Below are 21,553 nucleotides of genomic sequence, written 5' to 3' on the forward strand. Positions count from 1 at the left end.
ACCTTCCCCAGGGTCTACAGCTTACCAGTTATTCACATTTTTCGTTGTGTAGTATACTTACACATTTCGTAACACTCACATGTGCCAGGTATGTAAAAACGAAGCTTTCTTTATAACTGAACTCATTGTATCTCATGTTGAGAAAAGCTTCCATGGCCTGAAAATTGGGAACAGCACTCAGTGGGTATGAGTGATGCCGCTGCACGGTGACCACAGACTTGGCCCTCCAAGGGGCCCTTCTTGTGGGCCCTCCAAGGATGATCTGACTCTGTAGGAAGGCACACCTTAGACAGGTTTCCCTGATTTATTTTATAACTCTGTAGGGATAGATGTTAACTTGGAGAAAACTGATTATAAAAGCATGATTCTTGTCCATAATGCAGATGAATTTTGGCTAGTAGCAAAACTGACTTACACGCTGAAAGATAATGCAAGCATTATATTTTATTGCCATAAGAATGTGTGTTTCACATCTGTAAGCAAGTTTATTTCAGCATTTCTGACTCTGTATTAAATCTGTTCAAGTCTCCTTTTGAACTTGCTTGAACATCTTACTGGTTCCTTATGAGTTGAATAAAACCTTTGACACATGCTAATTTTATATTAGTACAAGCATAATTTTTGACTTTTTGAAAATAGTTCATCAGTTCACTGGGGAAAAAACTTAAACTTGCCATTAGAAGTTAACTGTCACCTTTGTTTTTGAATGTGGTGTAGGTTTGTTGTAAATTTAATTAGATCAAGATTCCTTCCCTTCCTTACACCCTTTACATTCCCCCCAAATTGATCTTTCCTGATGGAGATTATGTATAGAATCACCGAGGAAGAGAAAATTTAGTCCCAGTCCTAACCATTGTTCTGTGTCCTGCATGTTGTATTTCAGGGGTACACAAAGTATGGATTCTGGGCCAAATGCTGCCCGCCTTTTTTAGACACCCAATATATCACCTCATCCAGTTATGTATGGCTGTTTATGCTATAGCAGCAGTGTATTTGGTACGAGTAGTTTTGACAAAAATAGAATGGTTCATAAAGCCTAAAATATGTATTATCTCATCCTTTACATACAGTTTGCTGATCCCTTGTATTGGTTTGCTAGAGCTGCCAAAACAAATTACTACAAACCAGGCAGTTTAAACTGTAGCTCATGGTCTCAGTCCTGGAGGCTAGAAGTCGGAGATGAAGGTGTCAACAGGGCTGGTTCCTCCTGAGGGCTAGTGAGGGAGACTCTGTTTTATGTTTCCGGTGGTTTGCTGGTGATGTTGTTGTTCTTTGGCTTCTGGAAGCCTTACTATGATCTCTGCCTTCATTTTCACACGGTGCTTTCCCATCTCTTCAGTCCTATTAATGTCTGTCTAAATACCCCATTTTTATTAGGACTCCAGTCATATGGAATTAGGGCCCACCCCTAATGATCTCGTGGTAACGTTGCATTTACAAAGATCCTATTTCCAAATAAGGCCACATACTGAAGTATTGGGGGTTAGGATTTCAAAAGCCCTCATTTTTGGTCCTACGAAAAGTTTATGTCTATGGGGCACACATTGCTTTGTTTTCCCTTTTGCCCACCCCTGTACCTTTTAGTATTTGACTCGTAAGAGCCTGACCAAAAAGTATGATGGGTAACCAATGAAGGACTGGCGTCTTTCGCAAATTCCATTTTCAATTTCCTCTTAGTCTTTGTAAGGAAACAGTTCAAACAGTGAAGACTTCAAGAATTGAAACATTACCAGTTTTTCTTTTCAGTAACTATATTCTGGTTTAAATACACACAATTAGGACTTGAGTATATTAACAAATGAAATTATTAGCTGATTTTGACTGACCATGAGTTTGGGGCACTTTTAAGTACATATGCATGCTAGCCCCATTAGCCCTTGGAGTTCTCTGGGGTCGTTTGGGTACAGCCCTAGAAGAGCCCAGCCCAGTGACGATGGCGAGATGGAAAAAGTCACGGAGTATGGCCACTCACGGGGGAGTTTCTGGTTTCAGCAATTTATAAAACTTCCATTTTTTTCTAGCCACATTTATCTTTCTCTAAAAAAATCTGAAGTGTGATAAAATATGCATAAAATCTGTGTCTTTTAACAGTCATAAGTGTGCAGTTCAATGGTATTAAGTATATTCACACTGTTGTGGTATATCACCACCACCAACCTCCAGGACTGTTTGACCTTGTAAAACTGAAAGTGTAGCCATTTAACAATAGCTCCCCACATCCCTCTGGCACTTATTTCAACGACTTTTGACTACCTGAGGCACTTCATTTAAGTTGAACTGTGAAGTATTTTTCCTTTTAAAAATATGAAACACTTCTCAAATTTGTGTGTCATTCTTGTTCAAGTGCCATGCTAACCTCTCTATTGTTCCAGTTTTAGTTTGTGCTGCTGTAGTAAGTTCTCTAATTTTAGCGTTACTAATTGCTCCAAAATGTTGAAATACTACTTCTAATCACACACACACACGTTGGAAATGATAAGCTTTATTTTCCTGGGCGTACCTTGCCTCATCTCTTTTACTCCTTTCTAAGACATAAAAAGAGAAAGTGTCCCCAAGCCTCTTTTAGGCCAGAAGTAATACATTCTACTTGATATCCCCTCTGAAGCCTCCATCTAGTTAACTCTATTTCCTTTGTCAGTGAAGTTTATACCTGCTTAACTTTTTGGTGATTTGTGTTGGAGAGTTTTATGTAAGCTTTGGTTAGTTACATTTCCATAGGTTTTGTGTCCTATGTGCTGTACTTTGATGGCCTTGAGGATTTGATCAAGTGAAAGAAATAAATGGTGCTTTATGTGGACCTCAAAGCAACTTGGTATTATTGTGAGTTAACTATTTCTTGCTCCCCAAACAGACATTTTCCCCAATGAGAAATACTTTTATTTAGTCACTTTATTCTGTATTTTATAGGCTGCTCAAGAAAAAGAAGAACTTCAAAGGGAAGGTGACAGTTTGGATGCTAAGATCAACAAGGCTGAAAAAGAAATCTGTGCTCTAGAAAACACCTTGCAAGTGCTGAACAGTTGCAACAACAACTACAAACAATCTTTTAAAAAAGTGACTCCATCTAGTATGTGGGAGTTAACATTTGTAAATGAATATATGCAATGAAAGCTGTATAGTTATGTTTGACTGAGTCAGACCCCCCCCCCAAATAAGTGCTCAGGTGTCATTTCCATGATCAGTTCTAATGATACAGGGTATCATTTCCCTAGGGCATTCACTTCCATTATGCAGAGAAGAGCAGCACGCTGGCTGCTCTGTGCTGACTAAACAAGACTGGCTCTACTCCATATTCCCATGCTGCTTCTCAATAAGTAGACACAGGAATTTAAACTTTCATTAGACAAAAGTGTTAGAACTTTAATTAATATAGGTAAGACTTTGACCACTTTCTACACAGTAAAAATTTAAACCAAAAATTCTGTAAATTCTAGGTGATGAGTATGAACTAAAAACCCAACTAGAAGAACAGAAAAGAGCTGCTGATGAAAAGCACAGATACAAACAGAGACAAATCAGAGAGCTACAGGAAGACATCCAGGTAAATTCTCTAAGCCTTAGTTTAGTAATAAGCCCTGTAGAAGTCGCCTGGCACTATTGTTACGTCTACTTTCTTGTTATCTTGTACAAGGACAAATTTTTAAAAAATGAAATAGTAAGAGATGTCTCATTTAAATGAGAAAAAAGTGCTTAAACCATTAAATAGTTAAAATCCCAGTGGAAAGCACAAGATGGACTCCTGATCATCACCTGTTAACTGATGAATCACTGCTAGTTACTTACAATGTATTCCTCTTTTATTTAATGTACTTTTCACTTAATTCCTTAAAAATCACCTTAAAGACTGCTCCATAAAACAAAAAGAAACTGAAAGAAAAAATTGATCTAGTACAAAGAAGTTACATCCCTGAAGGGAAACAAGGTGCCTGGCAGCAGACTCCACATAAAGTTTAGATTCTTCTTGGCCAGTAAAGTTGAAGGAACAGATAAATTGTGAATTTCTGAAAATTGTACGTGTTCAATAGTTTTCGAGTTATTTTTCCAAGTACCATAAAAAGACTTTTCAGAACTATATACAAAACTCAATCCACAAAACCATTATATACATTACATACCAATAGAATGTATAATATATACAAAAGTAAATAAATTAAAATTAAATGGATACTTAACAAATGGTGAATTATAAAACTTATTTTGTTCCTGATATTTTAATACTTTATTTTCTGCAGACCATGGAAAATACTTCAGAAGTTGTAGGACATTTGACAAATAATGTCAAAGAAAAATTATTAGAGAAGCAGGCTTATTCACTTCAACTGAGTAAAGATATTGAGGAGCAGAAGCCAAAGTTACAGAGAGTAACTAAACAGGTATTGATACTGTAAAAAAACTGACCTGTCATATTTACATTTTTGAAGTTCCATATGGTAAGCCCAAGCTCCTTTGTCCATTTAATATTAAGTTCTGAAAAATAGGTTATATAATAACTAACTACTATTGACCAACAGTGTGCAAAACTCACCAAGGAAATCCGTCTTTTGAAAGACACAAAAGATGAAACTCTAGAAGAAGAAGACATCAACCTTCGTGAACTGAAAGAGTTTCACAAGACCATTGATGGAATGTTGGTTAATGTCACAGAAAATGCTGAGCTCTATATTATCCTTCAAACATACTTTCGACAGGTAGTAACTGTACCTTCTAGAATTTCTTAAACACTTCATGAAAATAATTTATGGCATTCATCAAAGTGAAATCTAATGAAAAATATTCTCCTTCTAAAATGCAGTTGGTACTAATGATTGCTATTGAATATTCTTCCAGAATGGTTTAGAACTACCTGCGGCTAGTAGTAAAGGCAGTCGTCAGAGTTCTAGATCGTCTTCACAGACTTCACTGTCATCAGCAAGGTAAGTGCAAGGTTCAACAACAATTTCCTTGACTGCTACCCTTAGGCAAGCCAGCCACTTCCGTATTGCCACAGCACTTGCATCTGCCTATGTTCTCCTCATCCTTATCCACCTGCCCATGTCAGTGTTACAGATGCAGAATCAGCCAGCAGAGCAACTTTCTTTCCAACCTGTGTCTGGTGCACCGTTTTCATGTGGCACAGAATGTTCTGTGACTACCAGGGTAGGGTAAAGCAAGGTGAAATTTTGGGGGCTGCATCTGGTATGATCAACCCTGAGTGGAGGGCAGGGGGGAAATTTTTAACTGTGAGAGGGCAACTTACGTGTAGAGACATGTAAACAGTCAGAATTTGATTTTATTGATGCGCCTTTAATGCACGAAGAAGGAAATTATTCTTTACTTTTGCAGTTTAGTGTTAATTCAGAATTCTGTCATCAGGGATGTTAAATCAACACTCTTGTGTTTTGGTGATAGAATAAAAAGACCCTATCTCCTACATTCAGTGGTCAGTTACTCTTAATTAGTCCATGTAGGGACTTCACAAAGACAAAGGGATATCCTGAAAGACAGGTTTTAGGTAAAAAGAACTCTTGCTACATAAACATGGTAGGCAGTTACTTGACCATCCCTATACTGTCAGAAAACATAGTTTTTAAACTTAGCATTTCAGAATTGCACAGCCAATATTTTCAAATGACCCCATTTTTCTTCTGTAAACAGGTGTGTCACTTTCTTATTTTTTTCCATCACCACTTATCACCTCATACCCTCTTCTACTTCCACTCACTCCCTTCCCACCTGCAATCATGACTGTCCATGTCCATGAGTTCTTTCTTTTTTCTCTTTTGCTCAGTCTCTAACCAACAGCTTCCCCATCTGGAGCTGTCAACCTGCTCTCTATCAGTCTGTCTCTATTTTACTTGGTAGATCAGTTTGCTCATTAGATTATGTGTATGAGTGAGATCATACAGTACTTGTTTTTCTCTGACTGGCTTATTTCATTCAGCATAATGTTCTCCAGATCCATCACACTACCTAATAACAAACTGTACAAGGCAACAGTAATCAAAAACAACATGGTACTGGCAGAAAAACAGACGTATACATCAACAGAATAGAGCACTCAGAAATAAACCCACCCTTTTGTAGTCAATATTTGACAGAGGAGACAAAAATATACAATGGGTTAAAGATAGTCTATTCAATAAATGGTGGTGGGAAGTTGGACGGATACATGGAGAAAAATGCAACTAGACCACCTTCTTACACCACACACAAGAATAAACTCAGAATGGAATAGAGACTTAAATGTTAAGACTTGAACCATAAAAATCCTAGAACATGGGCAATAAAATCTCAGATATTTCCCATAGCAGCATTTTTTTCTGATATATCTCTGGGCAAAGAAAACAAAAAAATAAACAAATAGGGCTACATCAAACTAAAGTTTTTGCACAGCAAAGGAGATCAACAAAATTAAAAGAGTCCATTGAATGGGAAACATACTTGCCAAAGACACACCTGACAAAGGGTTGATACCCAACATTTATAAAGAACTTAAAGTCAACACCAAGCCCCCCCACAATCCAATTAAAAAATGGGCAAAGGACCCGAACAGACTTCTCCAAAGAGGACATAGAGATGGCCTATAGACATAGGAAAAGATGCTCAATGTCAGTAATTACTTTCTTCTCTTATATAACCTATAATTTTAATTACTTTTGCCAGCACCCAAATTCCTATGCTCTTTTTGTTACCTTTTATGCTTAAAGAGTTTTGCAAACCTGGAATGTTTAATGATTCCATCTCTAAATTAATTACAGTTGAAAACATTTTCCTTATAGACACATTTGTTAAATAATTTTTACTGGTTTAAAACTCATGTTCTTTATTACCCTTTTCCTTTTTTAAAAAAGAATTAATTTGTTGTATTATGGACATGCTTTAATAATTTTTTATTAGCACTACGAATATTAGGTACTTTTTGCTCTCTTTAATGAGGGTGTCTCTATTAAAAGACAGATTTTTGAATTGCATTTATAATTGTTTTTTTTCTTCTAGTTCCTCTAGGAGTACAAGTACTTCTGCTTCTCAGACTTCGATTAAAGTCTTAGAGCTAAGCTTCCCAGCCTCCTCTTCACTGACTGGCAGCCCGTTGAGGCCAACCAGTGCCAGCAGTAGGTCCAGCAATGGTAAAAGCAAAAAGAGCAGCAAGTAAACGTTTTAATCTTTCTTTGAACAAACTATAAACACCAAAACAACAATTTCACTTTTAAAATAGAAAATTCCACTCTATGCTTTTGGGCGTGGTATTAATATAGAAAGAATCCTGCTGAAATAGTGTTAGAAAATGAGATGACAAGTTTTACCAGTAGAAACTAGTAGTTGAAGAAGAAATGTTTACCCAAAGAAATGTTTAGTTTTCTTATCTTTTTTCCTATTACCTTCTTCACCTGGAAGGAAAGCAGTAATAGCTGATTTTAATAAGACTACATATCATACAAGCACAAGGAAAATGATGTTTTTCCCTGTCATTTCTGTCTGTTATGCTAGAAAATACTTCACTTCTTCATTATTTCAGGCTAGCCATGCAACTACATTCACTTAGAATCTTTCAGGTAGAAATTTTTAAAGATTCATAAAGAGTTTGTACCATTACTAAAATTCTCATTTACCCTAGATCATCCTGAAATTAAGTGTTCTTTATTCAAAGAAATATACTTCACAGACTTTTGGGGAAGAAATCTGTTAGTTTCTTCTTTGGTATAATTTTAAAAAATTTAAGCAAAAAATAGCATAACCTCTCACCTTTCCACCAACAAGTGATAGGAAAGAGACATGATGTGCATCAATAAAAATGCAGCTGAAGTTTTTAGGAATCAAAAACATTAAAGATTTTGCTATCAAAATACAACCAACCAACCATAAATAATAAAAATGTATTTTCAAATTTTTCTCAATTTAATAAATACAAAGAAAACTAGTATGATTTGATTTGCAACAGGAATTCTATAAATTTTTAGAGGTAGACCGATGGATATAGTACTAGTTATTCTACTTAATACTTCATAACAAGCCCCGAACTCTTAGAATACTGTGGAATATGAGTACAATGTCACTAAACTAGTTTTCAAATAAATGTATTAGAATCTAAATACTTGAGTATTGTCTCCTTCAAACTGTGGGAAAAATATTTATAATTGTCACTGTTTAGAACTGTCATTTGTAGTCTCTTCTCAAAGGCAGTAGTGGCATTAAACCTGTTTGATCATTATCTGAAAACATCACTACCTTCAGAAGTAACTGGCAAAGGCATTTCCAGGTCCCATGGACAAAAAAGCTGGTTCACAAGTTTTTGGCTGAAATATTATTCTAGTGCATGGGATTTTACTTTGTAAGATCTAAAAACTGAGTAACCTGATAGTCATGTTGGAAGTTCTTATTTTCTGCCTATATTTCTTTGTAAATTACTTTGAACTTAAAATAATATTACATACTGTTAAAGATGGGGATTGTATCTCACTAGCTCTGTGACCTTGAGAAAGTTAGTTCTCTGTGCTTCTTTCATTTGTTATAGGGAGAGTAACAGTTACATCAAAGGTGTACTGAAATAATCAGATAACAGATACAAAATGCACATGGCCTGACACATAGGAAGTGCACAATAAAATCTACTAATTATTGAGTTACCACCCAAAGCGTATAGCACAATATTTGTGGAATGTTTAGGCTCTCCAGCCAACACGGAAGTCTACATTTAACTGTTAAATAGAATAACAATTCCAACTTCAGTGTAACAGTGCTAAACAGTAAGACAAGGCCCATCATCAGCAAATCTGGAGGTGTCTTAACATCCTCCTGTGTGTCAGAAAGTCATCCACTATGGAAACCAGGACACAGCCTGGGTACATATAAGAGACATAATGATGGTAAGGAAAAGGTATGCTTCACAAGTACACACCCCAGATTATTATTATTTTTTTGCTGAGGTGGTGTGTGTACTTTGCTAAAGTTTACTATGTCCCAGGAAAGCAGCTCTGGACTGGATGGAGTTCACACAAGGTATTGTATAAGGTACTATATCCTGATGTTTTGGTACCCAAATGTAACAGTAAGCCACAAAAGATGCTCTGGGAAATTACAGTGCTGGTTGATGGTAATGCCTGAATAAATTTTATTAAATAAAAATGATGTATGTAAAATTCTGAAGTTGTATTAGGAATTCTTAAGGGTCAAGGGCTCTGTCAAGAGAATTTCACTCTTTACAAGCACCACTATGTAGTGATACCAGAGCTCTCAACACATAGAAACTGGGGACTGTTTTAAGATGAATTTCTTGGTGCAAAGACGAATGTCCAAGTGACTACCTCCTCCTGATACTACCTACTGTTTTTGACCAGTTTCTTTCTGTTTATAGTTAATTACTATTCCACAGAGGAAATAAGCACATACAATGGGTTAAAGATAGTTCATTCAATAAATGGTGTTGGGGAAGTTGGACAAATATATGCAGAAAAATGAAACTAGACAACCTTCTTATACCACACACAAGAATAAATTCAAAATGGATCAGAGACTTAAATGTTAGACTTGAAACCATAAATTACAGAAAACTTAGGCAAGCAAAATCTTGGGCACTGCTCATAGCAATATTTTTTCTGATATATCTCCTTAGGCAACAGAAACAGAAAATAAACAGGACTACATCAAATCAAAAAAAAATTTGCACAACAAAGGAAAACATCAACAAAATAAAAAGACAACACAAAGAATGGGAGAACATATTCTCCAATAAATCTAATAAAGGGGTAATATACAAAATTCATAAAGGACTTATAAAACTTAATACCAAAAAACAAACAACCCAATTAAAAAATGGGCCAAGGACCTGAGCAGACAACTCTCCAGAGGACGTACAGATAGACAATAGACATGAAAAAATGCTCAACATCACTAATCATTAGAGAAATGCAAATTAAAACCACAAGGATACACCATCTCACACCTTTCAGAATATCTATCGTCAATACATCAACAAACAAGTGCTGGTGAGGGTGTGGAGAAAGGGAAATCCTTTTGCACTGTTGAGGGGAATGCAGACTGGTGCAGCCAGAGTGAAAACCAGTATAGAGATACCTCAAAACATTAAAAATGGATCTTCCTTTTGACCAGGCCATCCCACTTCTGGGAATATATCTGAAGGAACCAAAAACACCAATTTGAAAGAACCTAAGTACCTGTATGTTCACTGCAGTATTATTTACAATCACCAAGATATGGAAGCAGCCCAAGTGTCCCTCAGTATATGAATAGATAAAACAACTATGGGACATTTACACAACGGAATACTTGACTGTAAAAAAAACTTTACTCTTTGCAACAGTGTGGAGGGACCTGCAGAACATTATGCTAAGTGAAATGACCCAGCCAGAGAAAGACCAATACCATGTGATTTCACTCATATGTGGACTCTAATGAATAAATGGAACTAACAAGCAAAACAGAGACTGACCCATACACAGATGGACAGCGGGATGACAGCTAAAAGGGGGTGGGAGAGGTGAGAGGGTGGAGGGATGAAGCAAAAAGGAAAAAGGACTGACGGACATGGACACCAGTGTGGTGATTTTGGTGGGGAAGGGAAAGTTGGTATAAGGGCACTAAATGGTAATGGGAAAAAAATACAGTAACATTTTTTAAAAAAATGTGTTTCTTGGTGCAAACACTGATGTCTGAGTGACTAATTCCTCTTGCTACCACTGACTGTCTTTGACCAGTTTCTTCCTGTTGCATTGCAAAAGCTTTAGCTAAATCATTAAGCTCCCATCACTGAAGTCTGAAGGTCACAAATAGTACATACCCAGTTATACTCCAAAGTTTTGGTATTTTACTATTGGCAAAAACAGTGAGACAAAACAAGGACTGAAAGTGTCTTCCTCCTCAATGATACTTAGACCTCTGTAGATGGATACTAACCTATCCATCCAGTGTCATCGTGAATGATAATCTTAATGGCCCATTAATTTGAAAGATTCTAAAAGCCATCATACACACAATACCTATCACTCCTGTATCTCCCAAATAAAAAATTATACTGCTTTCAGTAATTTGGGGAGGACCCACACAACCCAATCCTTCCTTCAGCTCCAGTTGCTGGGAATTTCTTCCGAGTAAATCCAGGCTTTGTTAGCCTAGTCATTTATTCAGACTCTGAGAGAAGAGGCATCAGGGGGAGGAGGTGTCAAGGAAGAAAAGCCGAAGTGCAGGCCAGCTCTAGGCTATTTACAAACGTGACCAGTGTGTTCCAAACTGGACATGTGTAATACTTAGGAGTTCCTAGTTTTCTTTCTTGCTGGAGAAAACCAGATGTATGGTGTGCTTTTCTTGTTCTGCTATCTGCTTTTGCTAAAGTATTGTTTTCTATTCTGATCCATTCTTGCCCAGAATGTAGTCTCTAAAGTCTTGCCAATATTCAAAAGAATTTCTTAGGGCTATACTGCTAAGCAGTAAGGTAGGTAGGTAAATAAACAGAAGGGCTGGGGAGAGTAGGAGAAGGAAGGGAAGAGGGAGGGGGAGAGAAAGAAACAAAAAGAAAGGAATAAAGAAAGAAGGAAACGGACCCCTATTCAATTTTCATGCTTTATTCCTAAGGTATTTTTAAGCTGGTACAGTCTTTTTAAAATTGAATGTGGCTTTAGAGGCCAATTAGACAAGATAATCTGTGTAGCATTTTAAAAGTTAGTAAAAAATTAATATAGAGTGTCACTTAAAGAATATTTAAACGAATCTTTCAAAGCCGAGGGCTTTTATTTTAACAGAGAGGAGAATGAAATAATTTTTGATGACAACAAACCAAATGTTCAGTGCACAAATTTAATTTTCTCTCAAACAGCAGGATAAGGTAGATTCAAGGAATTCTCATATACCATAATACAATTAAGAAACACTTAGAGAATTATCTTGAAGTTTAAGTCATCAAAGTAAGAAATACTATACATAAATATATATATGAAAGCCTACAAATCAAGCAGTGAAAGGGGACAAGCAACTAAAACAAATATACGACAATAGCTAAAAATCACTTGCTTTCTTCAGTATCTATGAATAACTTCAGAAGAACAGATTTCTGTACTGGACTGTTATAACTAAAAGACCCAAAACTTATATCAACAGCCTTTAGATAATAGTGCTGACTCCCTTGGCATATTAATTTTTTTGCTTATTTCCTTTTTCTTTCTCAAATGCAGCTATCTGATTAAATATATTAAGTAAATTCTGAGGTAAATTTTTTTTAACTCCACTTTCTGAATGCTCTTTGCTATTTAGCTCATCTTTTTCTGTTTTAATATCCTCCTCATAATTATCTTCTCTTTCATATTCTCTATGATTTTTACTTAATTGGTATCTTTGCTCATGTCTACTGAAATCACGTGATCCAGAATATTTTTTGTATTTTTCAACGGACTTTGAAGAGTAGTCTGAGCTTGCTGGTGAAGTGGAATACCTCGCGGAACCTGGCTCCCACTTTCTATAGTGATCTTTTCTTCCCTCCGTATCTTTTTCACATTTTCTATAACCATAAAATTTTAACTTATCTTCTGGATTCTTAGAGAAGGAATCTGAGGAATCTCTTCTACTGGAAAAATGTCTTTCATATTTATATGGTTTTTCTGTTTTGCTACTACTTGCCTGAGTTTTATCGGTATTATAAAAATCTCTTGGATCTTCGGACCTACCTCCAAAATCATCCGGAATTTCAACTGATGATGAAGAGAGAGGACATCTATCTTTCTCTTTTGCCTGCTTCTTTTCAGATGGTACCCTATCTTGCTTTTCCAGTAGTTTTTCCATTTCTTGTCTTTGGTTAAGAAAAGACGCTGATGTGTTGGCTGGAACTGGGAAGTACTCGTCTTTCCTAGTCTCATCTATCTGATGTGAGGATGCCTTAGCTGAATGCCTTTTGGAACTTCGAGAAGATTCTGAACGGTTCCTCTTATGTTTCTTATGCCGTTTATGACCAGAAGAGGAAGATGATGATGAAGAAGAAACTGATTCATCACCAGAAGAAACACTTGAAGAAGAAGTTGACTTTCTTCTTTTCTTCTTTAGCCTAAAAAAGTAGTTAATTCATCAAATGTTAAGCACACAAATGTTTCCTAATTATCCATATATATTTTAGTTCTGTTTTGTTCCCCTTAAAGATTTCATAAAAGCTGTGGCTTAAACAATTGTAATAATCTTATTATAAGATCCAATTTTACCATCAAGCACTGCTTTTGGAGAAAAATACTTGTGTAGACAGTTGTCATTTTAAGTAAATCCACTTCTACAAGACACAGTGACATTTCCAACATTACCTTAAAAACACCACCACCTGCACCCATAAAAGAGCATTAAAATTTTATACCTGGCTACTCTACAGCGTAGATTGTCTCTCCACCTCAGCACTACTAACATTTTGTTGGAGTACAGGGCGGCAGTGTGGTGGGAGGAGGCCCCACAAAATCACTGTAGGACCTCTAGCAGCACCCCTGAGCTCTGCCCACTAGACAGCACTCCAACTAGCAAGGTCCCCAGGGGACAAAACTGCCCCCACTTGAGACCCACTGCTCTATTTCTAAAACTTTTCTCCCTAAAATACAAAGTAACATTATGTATTTTAAATTTAAGGTTAATTTTCACCCCAACCCAAGATTTCCAGCCTTAGAATTCACTTTTCTTAATCTCTCATAGAAAAGTTTATGGTACTTGTAATTTTCACAGTAACTGGTTATAATTTGAAATACTTTTGTATATTTTTACTTACTTTACCTCCATATGGCACTGTGTTTCAACTCAGTAGTTGCTTTAAATTAAAAAATACTAAATATTATAGTTTACCTTTTCTCCTCTTTTAAAAGCTTACGCAACTTTTCTGCACTTGTTTCTATTTTCTTTGTTTTCTGCTTTTCTTCCTTTTCAGCTTGTTTTTCTCTTAATTCCAAAGATTTCTTTTAGAACCCAGATATCGGAAAAAACCACACGTTAAAAATAGCATAATATATAAAACCCAGTTTTCAAAAAACCATCCCCCAACCAGAAACCAAATGGGGTATGCCCAAATTCATCCAGCATTAAATAAGTATTTTTAACATAGAAAAATTAATCATACAGGTGTTTGGCATTAATCATTGGAATAGCCAGAACAGTTTTGAGGACCATATTGCAGTTGGTATTCCATAAAAAAGGGGAAGAAGCCATTGCATTGGTACCCATAACCCAGAGTGCAAGAAAGGGGAAAAAATAAGTAAAAATTATTTTAAAAAATTGAAAAATTTAAACAGTACACACATTTTTATAAATAAAATTTAAATAAATTCCATTAAGGTGAATTGAGGGGAAATCACCACGTTCAAATACAAACCATTTAAGAAATAGCACAGCCCAGTTGAACGCATGATTACATAAGATATCATTTTCCAGTGTGAGGATGGGGATGAGCAGCACCAGATGTCACAGACACAGCAGCAACGGTCCAATTCAGAAGAAAATGCATGAGAAAACATCATCATCAGTATTACAGGAAAAGACAGTTTAAAATCTCTCTCAAAAAGATTTTTAGAATTAGCTCAATTACAGTAACATCACTGAATTTTGTAATAACCAGGAAACCTCACATACCAAATTTAGGTAATCAGAATTTTCTCATAGGGATATTTTTACTTTTGAGTACTAACAAATAAAAAGAGGCATTATGAAGCAATGTGAAAACCAGTCGGGAAAATCTGTATCTAAAAAGAAACCCTTCATAATGCCTTCAGTAATCTAAGATAGTTTTCCACAGAAGAAAGTTAAGTTTGGCATTAATTTCAAGTATTACTAAATTTCTAAGAGGAAATAAAGAATCACCTGCATATATTTATGAAGCTTCTGTAAAGCATCCTCCGCATCTTTAAAAGTGCCATCCAGATCCAAAGCTTTCTTATAGTAACTTTCAGCTGTTAAAAATTTTTCTTCTTCTTCTAACCTACATTTGAGAGGAAGATTTAGCTTTTTTTGCAAAAACAGAAGTATTCCAACATGCATACAAGTCAGAGGCTTTATAAGAAAACTCAATAGGAAAAAACTGTGTTTAGCTAATTATTTTCCAAATTGAACAATACTTGATCATAAGCTTTTAACTGCTATTTCTTTGATTAAAAGACCATGCAAAACCACATAAAACATAATAAAATAAAACCAAACTCACAGATACAGGGAACAAATTGGTGGTTCCCAGAGGCAGGGGAAGGTGGTGAATGAAAGGGGTCATGAAAATGGTCAAAAAGCACAAACTTTCAGTTTTAAAAATAAATAAGTCTTGGGGATGTAATGTAAAGCATGGTGACTTAGTTGATAATACTGTACTATACATTTAAAAGCTGCTAGAAGTAATCTTAACAGTTCTCACCACTATAAAGAAAATAATTTGCAACTACGTGTGGTAATGGATGTTAACCAGACTTGCGGTGATCACTTTGCAACATATACATAGGATATTAAACTATTCTATTGTACACCTGAAAGTAATATAATATTATATGTCAATTACATCTCAATTTGAAGAAAATAAGCTCCGAAATAAAAAAATCGAACAGGACTCCATTCCTGTAACTAAAGCCATGCTGCCAGTCCAGCACTGGCATTTTAGTGTAATGCATTTGAACACACATCAACTAATATCCTCTGTGATTATAGTATGACCTTGAGCTTTAGCACAGAATTGAATAGGCTGGCTTTTTCTAGTAGTTTATGAAGAATTTTCCTTTCAATAGAAATATTGTCCCAGCTTATTTACTGTTCAGTTGAAAATACCAACATATAACATGTGCATCAAAACTAGTTTGCAGATAAGATCATTAAGTTGATGCTGAAAAGCCCATGCTATGAAAAGTCAGAATTAGAAAATTAGGATATAGAGCAGGGAAAGGATTTTGCAAAATATTTTCTTTTCAGTTTTTAAAAAGTAGGAAAAAGTAATTACTGTAAAACAAATTAAGAAAACCTGAACGGCTTCAGTAGGGTAACTTTTGTGTCAGATGGGGCGGGGAGTAAAGGACTTGTCAAAGACAATCAACAATTAAGGCCTGGGTAGATGGTGGTGTCGCTCACTTAGTAAAAGTCACGAATACATGGATATGACTCTGGTGTAATCATACAAACTGGAATGATCAGGCAAATTCATGAAAAAGATAATTGTTTTTAAAAATTAATAGTAAAAAGATAGTATTAGTTAAAAACTGGTTTTTAATTATTAATCAGGCTGTTAGCAAATTATTTATAAGTAATATATTTCTTCAAAAATATTTTACAAATTAGACTAGTCAATTAGTCATTAAATGTTTATGGTACAACTACTAGGCAAGGTATTATGCCAGCATTTCAGAAGAGTGACAAAAGTTACAGGGTTTGTTCTCAATGATTTCATCTTCCATTTAATGAGTTTGTGGATTCTTCTGGATAGAGTACAGCAATAAACTGAATATAACATTGAAATTTTACTCATAATTAACAGGAGCTCTCAATTCATATTTCTGGCATTCTTCTACCAAAATGATGAAATAAATTAGCAATTAAATTCCTCTCTATTAAAACTTCTAGTGTGTGTCCTAGAAAGTGATATTTACCTAATTTTTGTACTTTTATGTTTATAGTTCTATGTAATGAGAACCGATATTCAGAATAAACTCAAGTCACTAAACTATCTCCAATTAGAAAGAGCCTTAGTAATAAGCAAAAAAAAAAAAAAAAAAAAAAAACAAACAAACCCTAGAAAATTTAAAGGACCGTATTTAAAAAACATTTTCAACCAAGATCAAAACTAAGACTACTCTGAATTAAGTGAGTTAAACATGCTATTTCCTTAAGTTCAAGATTTTACAGTAGTTGGTTGGACCTTAGATCTCTGCTATCAAACAAAATGTTACACTTACTGCCCTCCTCTTTCTACAAGTGTCTGGCAGAGGTATTTTCTTGCATTCCTGTGAGTTGGACAGTTTTCCAAAGCAAGTTCAAAATCTTCTATTGCTTTGTTCAGACTTCCTTTTGTTGCATATCTAGAGATATGGAACAATTAGAGGTGTTTATCTTGTGCGCCATTCATAAATCTTGTACATTCACCTTGTAAATTATTAAATCCATGATCCACTTACAATGCTCCACGGGCTACCAAAGCTTCCACGTTTTGTTTGTCTATTTCCAGAGCCTTATTGTATTCATTCATAGCATCTACATGGCGCCCAACCTTAAAATAATCAACTCCAATCTTCACACTAAAAAGGTATTCATAAAGCATCACAAACATTTCAGAGAATATTGAAACAAAATGTTAGCATGGATAAAATTTTAAAGCAAATAAAACTTGGCTAGTATTTAATCTTCCATACTTTCCATATACCTAAGAAATACTCTGACTTTGGATAATATTATAACAAATTTAATAAAATCCAGGTATCAATATACTGATTTCTTTCAAAAAAAATTTAGTTGGCTAAAACTTAAGTGTGTTAAGTTGACAACATAACAGCATTTATACCTATAAGACAGCTAATGTAAAAAACTCACTTTAATTAATTTATAAACAAATTTGGTCTTGATGACATGAAAATTCTTGCCTTACCCTAACCTTTTAGGTTAGATAATGTAATTGTTAAAAGACAAAACCTTCATACCATTTTAAAGCCCAAGATGCAGACTGTTTCTTTCTTAATGCAGAAGCAAAGTCATCTTCAGAGAAATTTTTGCTATTAAAGAAAATAAAAGTCAAACTGTGTAAATACATTTTTGTAACTACAGTTCACTGACAGATAATAAAACCTCAATACTGAAAAAGTGAATCCCCAGAAAGAAATCTGTATACCATATACACACACACACACATAACTCTTGAACTCTCAGAAACAACTATTATCCATTTTTTAAATTATACTTTAGTACCCAAACACTAATCATTTTCCATAAACATCATATGTTTAAATCCTCTGCACTGCTATTTTTGCACTATATACTTCGACTTATACTTTTTTTAAAAAAGATTTTATTTTTAGAGAGAGAAGGGAGGGAGAAAGAGGGAGAGAAACATCAATGTGTGGCACAGGCATGTGCCATGCCTAGGAATCCAACTGATGACCCTTTGGTTTACAGGCCAGCATTCAATCCACTGAGCCACACTAGCCAGGGGAGAAATAACTATTATTCTTAAGCATTATTTTTCTTTAGCATATACATAAAATTCTTGTAAATTTTCTAAATATTTCCCTGTTTACATGGTACACATCTATCACTGATATGAGACTTACTTTTACCTACTTCATTTGACCTTTGTCACATTGCTGCTACTAGGCATAGTATAGTCAAATATGTCCTTCAGTTATGTAACTTTTGAGCTCACACCATTCACCTTACCACTTTATTAAGAGTAACACTGATTTACTATACCTTTGTAGGCCTCTCATTAAAGATGGTGGATTAGATTCATCTATTCCTAGTTTTCCTAGAAGGAATTCAACTACTCCTGGATTAACAAATCCCAAGGAACTTTGCATAATATTATCATAGGATTCCAAAGAATTGCTATTTAGTTCAATGCTCCTCCTTAAAAACAAATGAACAAACACACACACACAATAAAAATATTAAAATGATTATAATTAGCATGTCCCATTTCTGTTAAAAAATATCATCACATGAGGTTTAAATATTCATATTTTTTTCATACATGAAGGTGCGGCAATATCATGCCTTAGTTCCTTTTATCAAGTTTGAAAAACTTAAGGGTTATAAAAATACAGTGAGCATACTGCGAAATAAGAGAAATTAAAATTCTACTTTGCTGTTAGAAGTTGGACAAAATTTGCTATTTTTTAGTCAAGAAACTGTTTTGCAATTAATTGCTGTTGAAATAATGTGGATAAATTACCTGTAGTACAAAGGAAGCTCTTCAGAACTAATTACACCTAATTTAATACCAGATAGGTGTGGTGGAAGAGACGAGGTATAGAGAGATACTGCAAGCTTTTCATGGTATCTGTCAATATCCTTGATTCCAGCTTAAAAAAAATAAGAAAACTAAGCTGATTAAAAAGACAATGTATCTCCCAATCCTTATTTCAAACACTATTCTTATTAAACTACATTTTCAAAATAAAAACAAAATTGTAACAACCGTTACTTTTTTATTCATATGATGAAATTAATCACCTCGAATGATATCACCAGTCTGGTAATACGATAAAGGGTCCCCATGGTTACTGTGAGAAGGCACATCTCTTAACGGACAAAGAGCCTGCAATGAGAAGCATTTTAAAACAATGGGCATTCCATTCTTTGGGAATAAGGGTCCTCTTATATCCTAGTTGTTCAGCATAAACAGCTAATAGCCGACCTAATCTTAAAATCACCTAGCACAGTCTAAATTTAAGTAAGGATTTTAACTGTAAAAAATTTCTGTGCTCAAACACAAACAAGTTTTCTGATTTAGTTCAAAACCCAAAGTCTCATGAAACGTGCAATTAATTTTAGAAACCAAATATACTGGGAAAAAGATATTTTACACTTATTAAAAATAAAACAAAAATTTATCAAGTATGAGAATGCCAATGACAAGGAAATGTGAATTCTCCAAATTTTATGTCTATTATCCAGTCTGTGATAACCTTCTGCTTTTCTTCCTTTTCATCTGCCTATTGATAGCCAGCAAATATCAAACCTTTTACCATGACATATTTCAAAATCAGGACTAGTCATCTCAGGCAAAGTATCTTATAATGTACAAATCACATTCGATCACTGTAAATACATAAGTAAATAAATTTATTTCTAAATCATCTATATGCAAGTATCTAATGCCAAATATTAAATAATTAAAAACACTTTCAGCTAGGAAAAAATAAGCCCCAAATACCAATCTCACCATACCAACTGAGATCTCTTTAACATTTGATAAAGAACCCCATCCCTGCCAACCAAGGGGACCAAAAAAAACCCAACCCAGAAATGGAGGACTAACTATCACCGCTAATGATTTTTTAAAAAAAGAAAAAGTTACCCTATTTTTCTTCAATTAAAGTATTTAATTCTCCAAACTGTCAGGAGGGTACACTTAAGCACAACTGGATACAAAGACTAACTCTTGCACTGAGATGACTATCAAAAACAGAAGCAATTAAATAACAGAAAACAGAAGCAATTAAATAACTTACTGTAATTTCTAAGTGAGATATATCTCTCATGATGCCACTGCCTAAACAAATCAACACCATGAAAAACCCAAATTCCCGAATGGAACTTATTCTTCCAATCACTATATCTCCACGCTCTATATCTCGAAAAAACAGCTCTCTCCGATCCATACTAGGTATTTCCATGAATTGCTCTAAAGGTGGCATGACTGCGTAAGAATCTGAAAAAATAATTAACAAAATTACTAACCATAGTTTTGGGTTCTGCTTTATCTTAAGTACTGTTAAACTAACCTCAATGAAAATATTTTAAAACTCAACTCACCCTCATTGTCTTCATTAACTTCAGATGTTGCAGGTGCATCTGATTTCCACGAAAGTGCAAAGAGCAGATCCGCTTTTTTGGAAATGAATTTTTGTATTTCAACGTTGTCGACTCGCTTCTCTTTTCTTAAAAAAAACCCAAAATTTACGAAAACTGGTTTACTTGCAAAACCTTCCCATACATCCAAGCTTCTGCTTTCATCGTCCAATCGGGTCGATCCTAAGCGCCAGCGCATACATTCTCCAAGAAAAAGTTTAACCAGGGATTCCCTCACTCCCCAGCCTGTAGTTGTTAAAAGGTGACGCTCACAGCACCATGTACGAAAGCCCAAGAGAGTTTTGGCTAAAGAATTGCCGTTGCTATCCAATAATCACAGAAAAAGTTTAGCCCGAACCCGTCATTGCCCTGAAACAGGAAGCGCGGACCCTACTCCACCCAGCCCTCATTCACAGCGCGTCGTAACGTGCTCAAACCCACAGCTCCTCTCCTTCTGGACGGATCCGCCGGGCTGCAATAATGGAGGCACGAGCTGGGTCCCCTCCCCCGTCCTGCCGCAACGCTGCCGTCCCATTACCTGCCCTGTAACGGCTGCTGCAGCGGCGGACCCCTGGCAGACTCGGCCGCAGACCCCAGGAGGCTCCGGAAGTGCGGATTGTCCAGCTGTTCGCTACGGAGCAGGGACAGCAGTGACGGCCCGTGGTAATTCAGTGACTGCCGCAGAAGGTCCCGGTCCATGGTTAGAGATTGCAAGGCTCAAATAGGTGGACTTCTAGCTCCCTGGGTCCGTGACCCACCCGGATCAGTGCCCACTTCTTTGGCCCCGCGGTCCCAGAGACTGAGCAACCAGCGAGAAAGCCGCCGGAAGCACAAGTCACGGACACGTAGAGTGGCCTCCCGGAAGTACTCCGGGGCCGCCCGAGCGTCGGCGCCCGAGCGTCTGTCCCGCGACTGAGAGTGAGACTACGGAAGCCTGAAGGATTGCGCCAAGCATTTCCTGATTTAAGGGCTGGCTACGGCTTCGAGGTAGTGGCGTGTAAGAAGATTACTCTAAAAAATTTCTCTGGTGTTAATCTTACATTGCAATGGGCCGAGCTTTAATCTAGGAAACATAGTAATT

The 21,553-nt window shown here is 35.8% G+C and overlaps 2 protein-coding genes and 1 pseudogene across 3 annotated transcripts in view; 1 reads left to right on the top strand and 2 right to left on the bottom strand.

Moving 5' to 3' along the window:
- CCDC39 (coiled-coil domain 39 molecular ruler complex subunit) overlaps nt 1–7,810 on the top strand; it is a 47,125-nt gene extending 39,315 nt beyond the window's left edge. Inside the window, exons 15-20 of the mRNA XM_037027654.1 lie at nt 2,908–3,067; nt 3,435–3,541; nt 4,233–4,373; nt 4,512–4,688; nt 4,828–4,913; nt 6,976–7,810. Coding sequence (XP_036883549.1) covers nt 2,908–3,067; nt 3,435–3,541; nt 4,233–4,373; nt 4,512–4,688; nt 4,828–4,913; nt 6,976–7,132 — 828 coding nt within the window. The 3' untranslated portion in view covers nt 7,133–7,810. The remainder of the gene's footprint in view (nt 1–2,907; nt 3,068–3,434; nt 3,542–4,232; nt 4,374–4,511; nt 4,689–4,827; nt 4,914–6,975) is intronic.
- LOC118974293 (uncharacterized) lies at nt 2,299–2,398 on the bottom strand (annotated as a pseudogene).
- Nucleotides 7,811–11,773: 3,963 nt separating the features above from the next.
- Nucleotides 11,774–21,323, bottom strand: TTC14 (tetratricopeptide repeat domain 14). 2 transcript variants are annotated; one of them, XM_037027655.1, is made up of 12 exons: nt 21,011–21,322; nt 20,437–20,561; nt 20,133–20,332; nt 19,132–19,216; nt 18,851–18,980; nt 18,370–18,525; nt 17,604–17,675; nt 17,085–17,204; nt 16,866–16,988; nt 14,803–14,920; nt 13,795–13,904; nt 11,774–13,024 (listed from the first exon to the last, which is right to left on the bottom strand). In XM_037027655.1, the coding sequence occupies exons 1-12, from the start codon at nt 21,169–21,171 to the stop codon at nt 12,121–12,123; spliced, it is 2,304 nt and encodes a 767-aa protein (XP_036883550.1). In that variant the 5' UTR covers nt 21,172–21,322; the 3' UTR covers nt 11,774–12,120. The 2 variants fall into 2 exon arrangements, 1 of the variants encoding a protein (XP_036883550.1); XR_005063847.1 differs by lacking the exon at nt 11,774–13,024 and having other exon boundaries at nt 13,867–13,904; nt 14,318–14,920; nt 21,011–21,323.
- Nucleotides 21,324–21,553: the final 230 nt, after the last annotated feature.

This window comes from Sturnira hondurensis, unplaced genomic scaffold (assembly GCF_014824575.4).
Source record: "Sturnira hondurensis isolate 20B ecotype Veracruz unplaced genomic scaffold, ASM1482457v3 Scaffold0019216, whole genome shotgun sequence".
Taxonomy (NCBI): domain Eukaryota; kingdom Metazoa; phylum Chordata; class Mammalia; order Chiroptera; family Phyllostomidae; genus Sturnira; species Sturnira hondurensis.

Excerpts from the sequence above, each read along its gene's own strand:
- TTC14 (XM_037027655.1), bottom strand. The coding sequence starts at position 21,171 with ATGGACCGGGACCTTCTGCGGCAGTCACTGAATTACCACGGGCCGTCA. Across the intron at positions 17,676-18,369 it reads TTAATGAGAGGCCTACAAAG|CAAAAATTTCTCTGAAGATG; the intron begins GTATAGTAAATC and ends TTTCTTTAATAG. Across the intron at positions 17,205-17,603 it reads GCATCTTGGGCTTTAAAATG|TGTGAAGATTGGAGTTGATT; the intron begins GTATGAAGGTTT and ends ATACCTTTTTAG.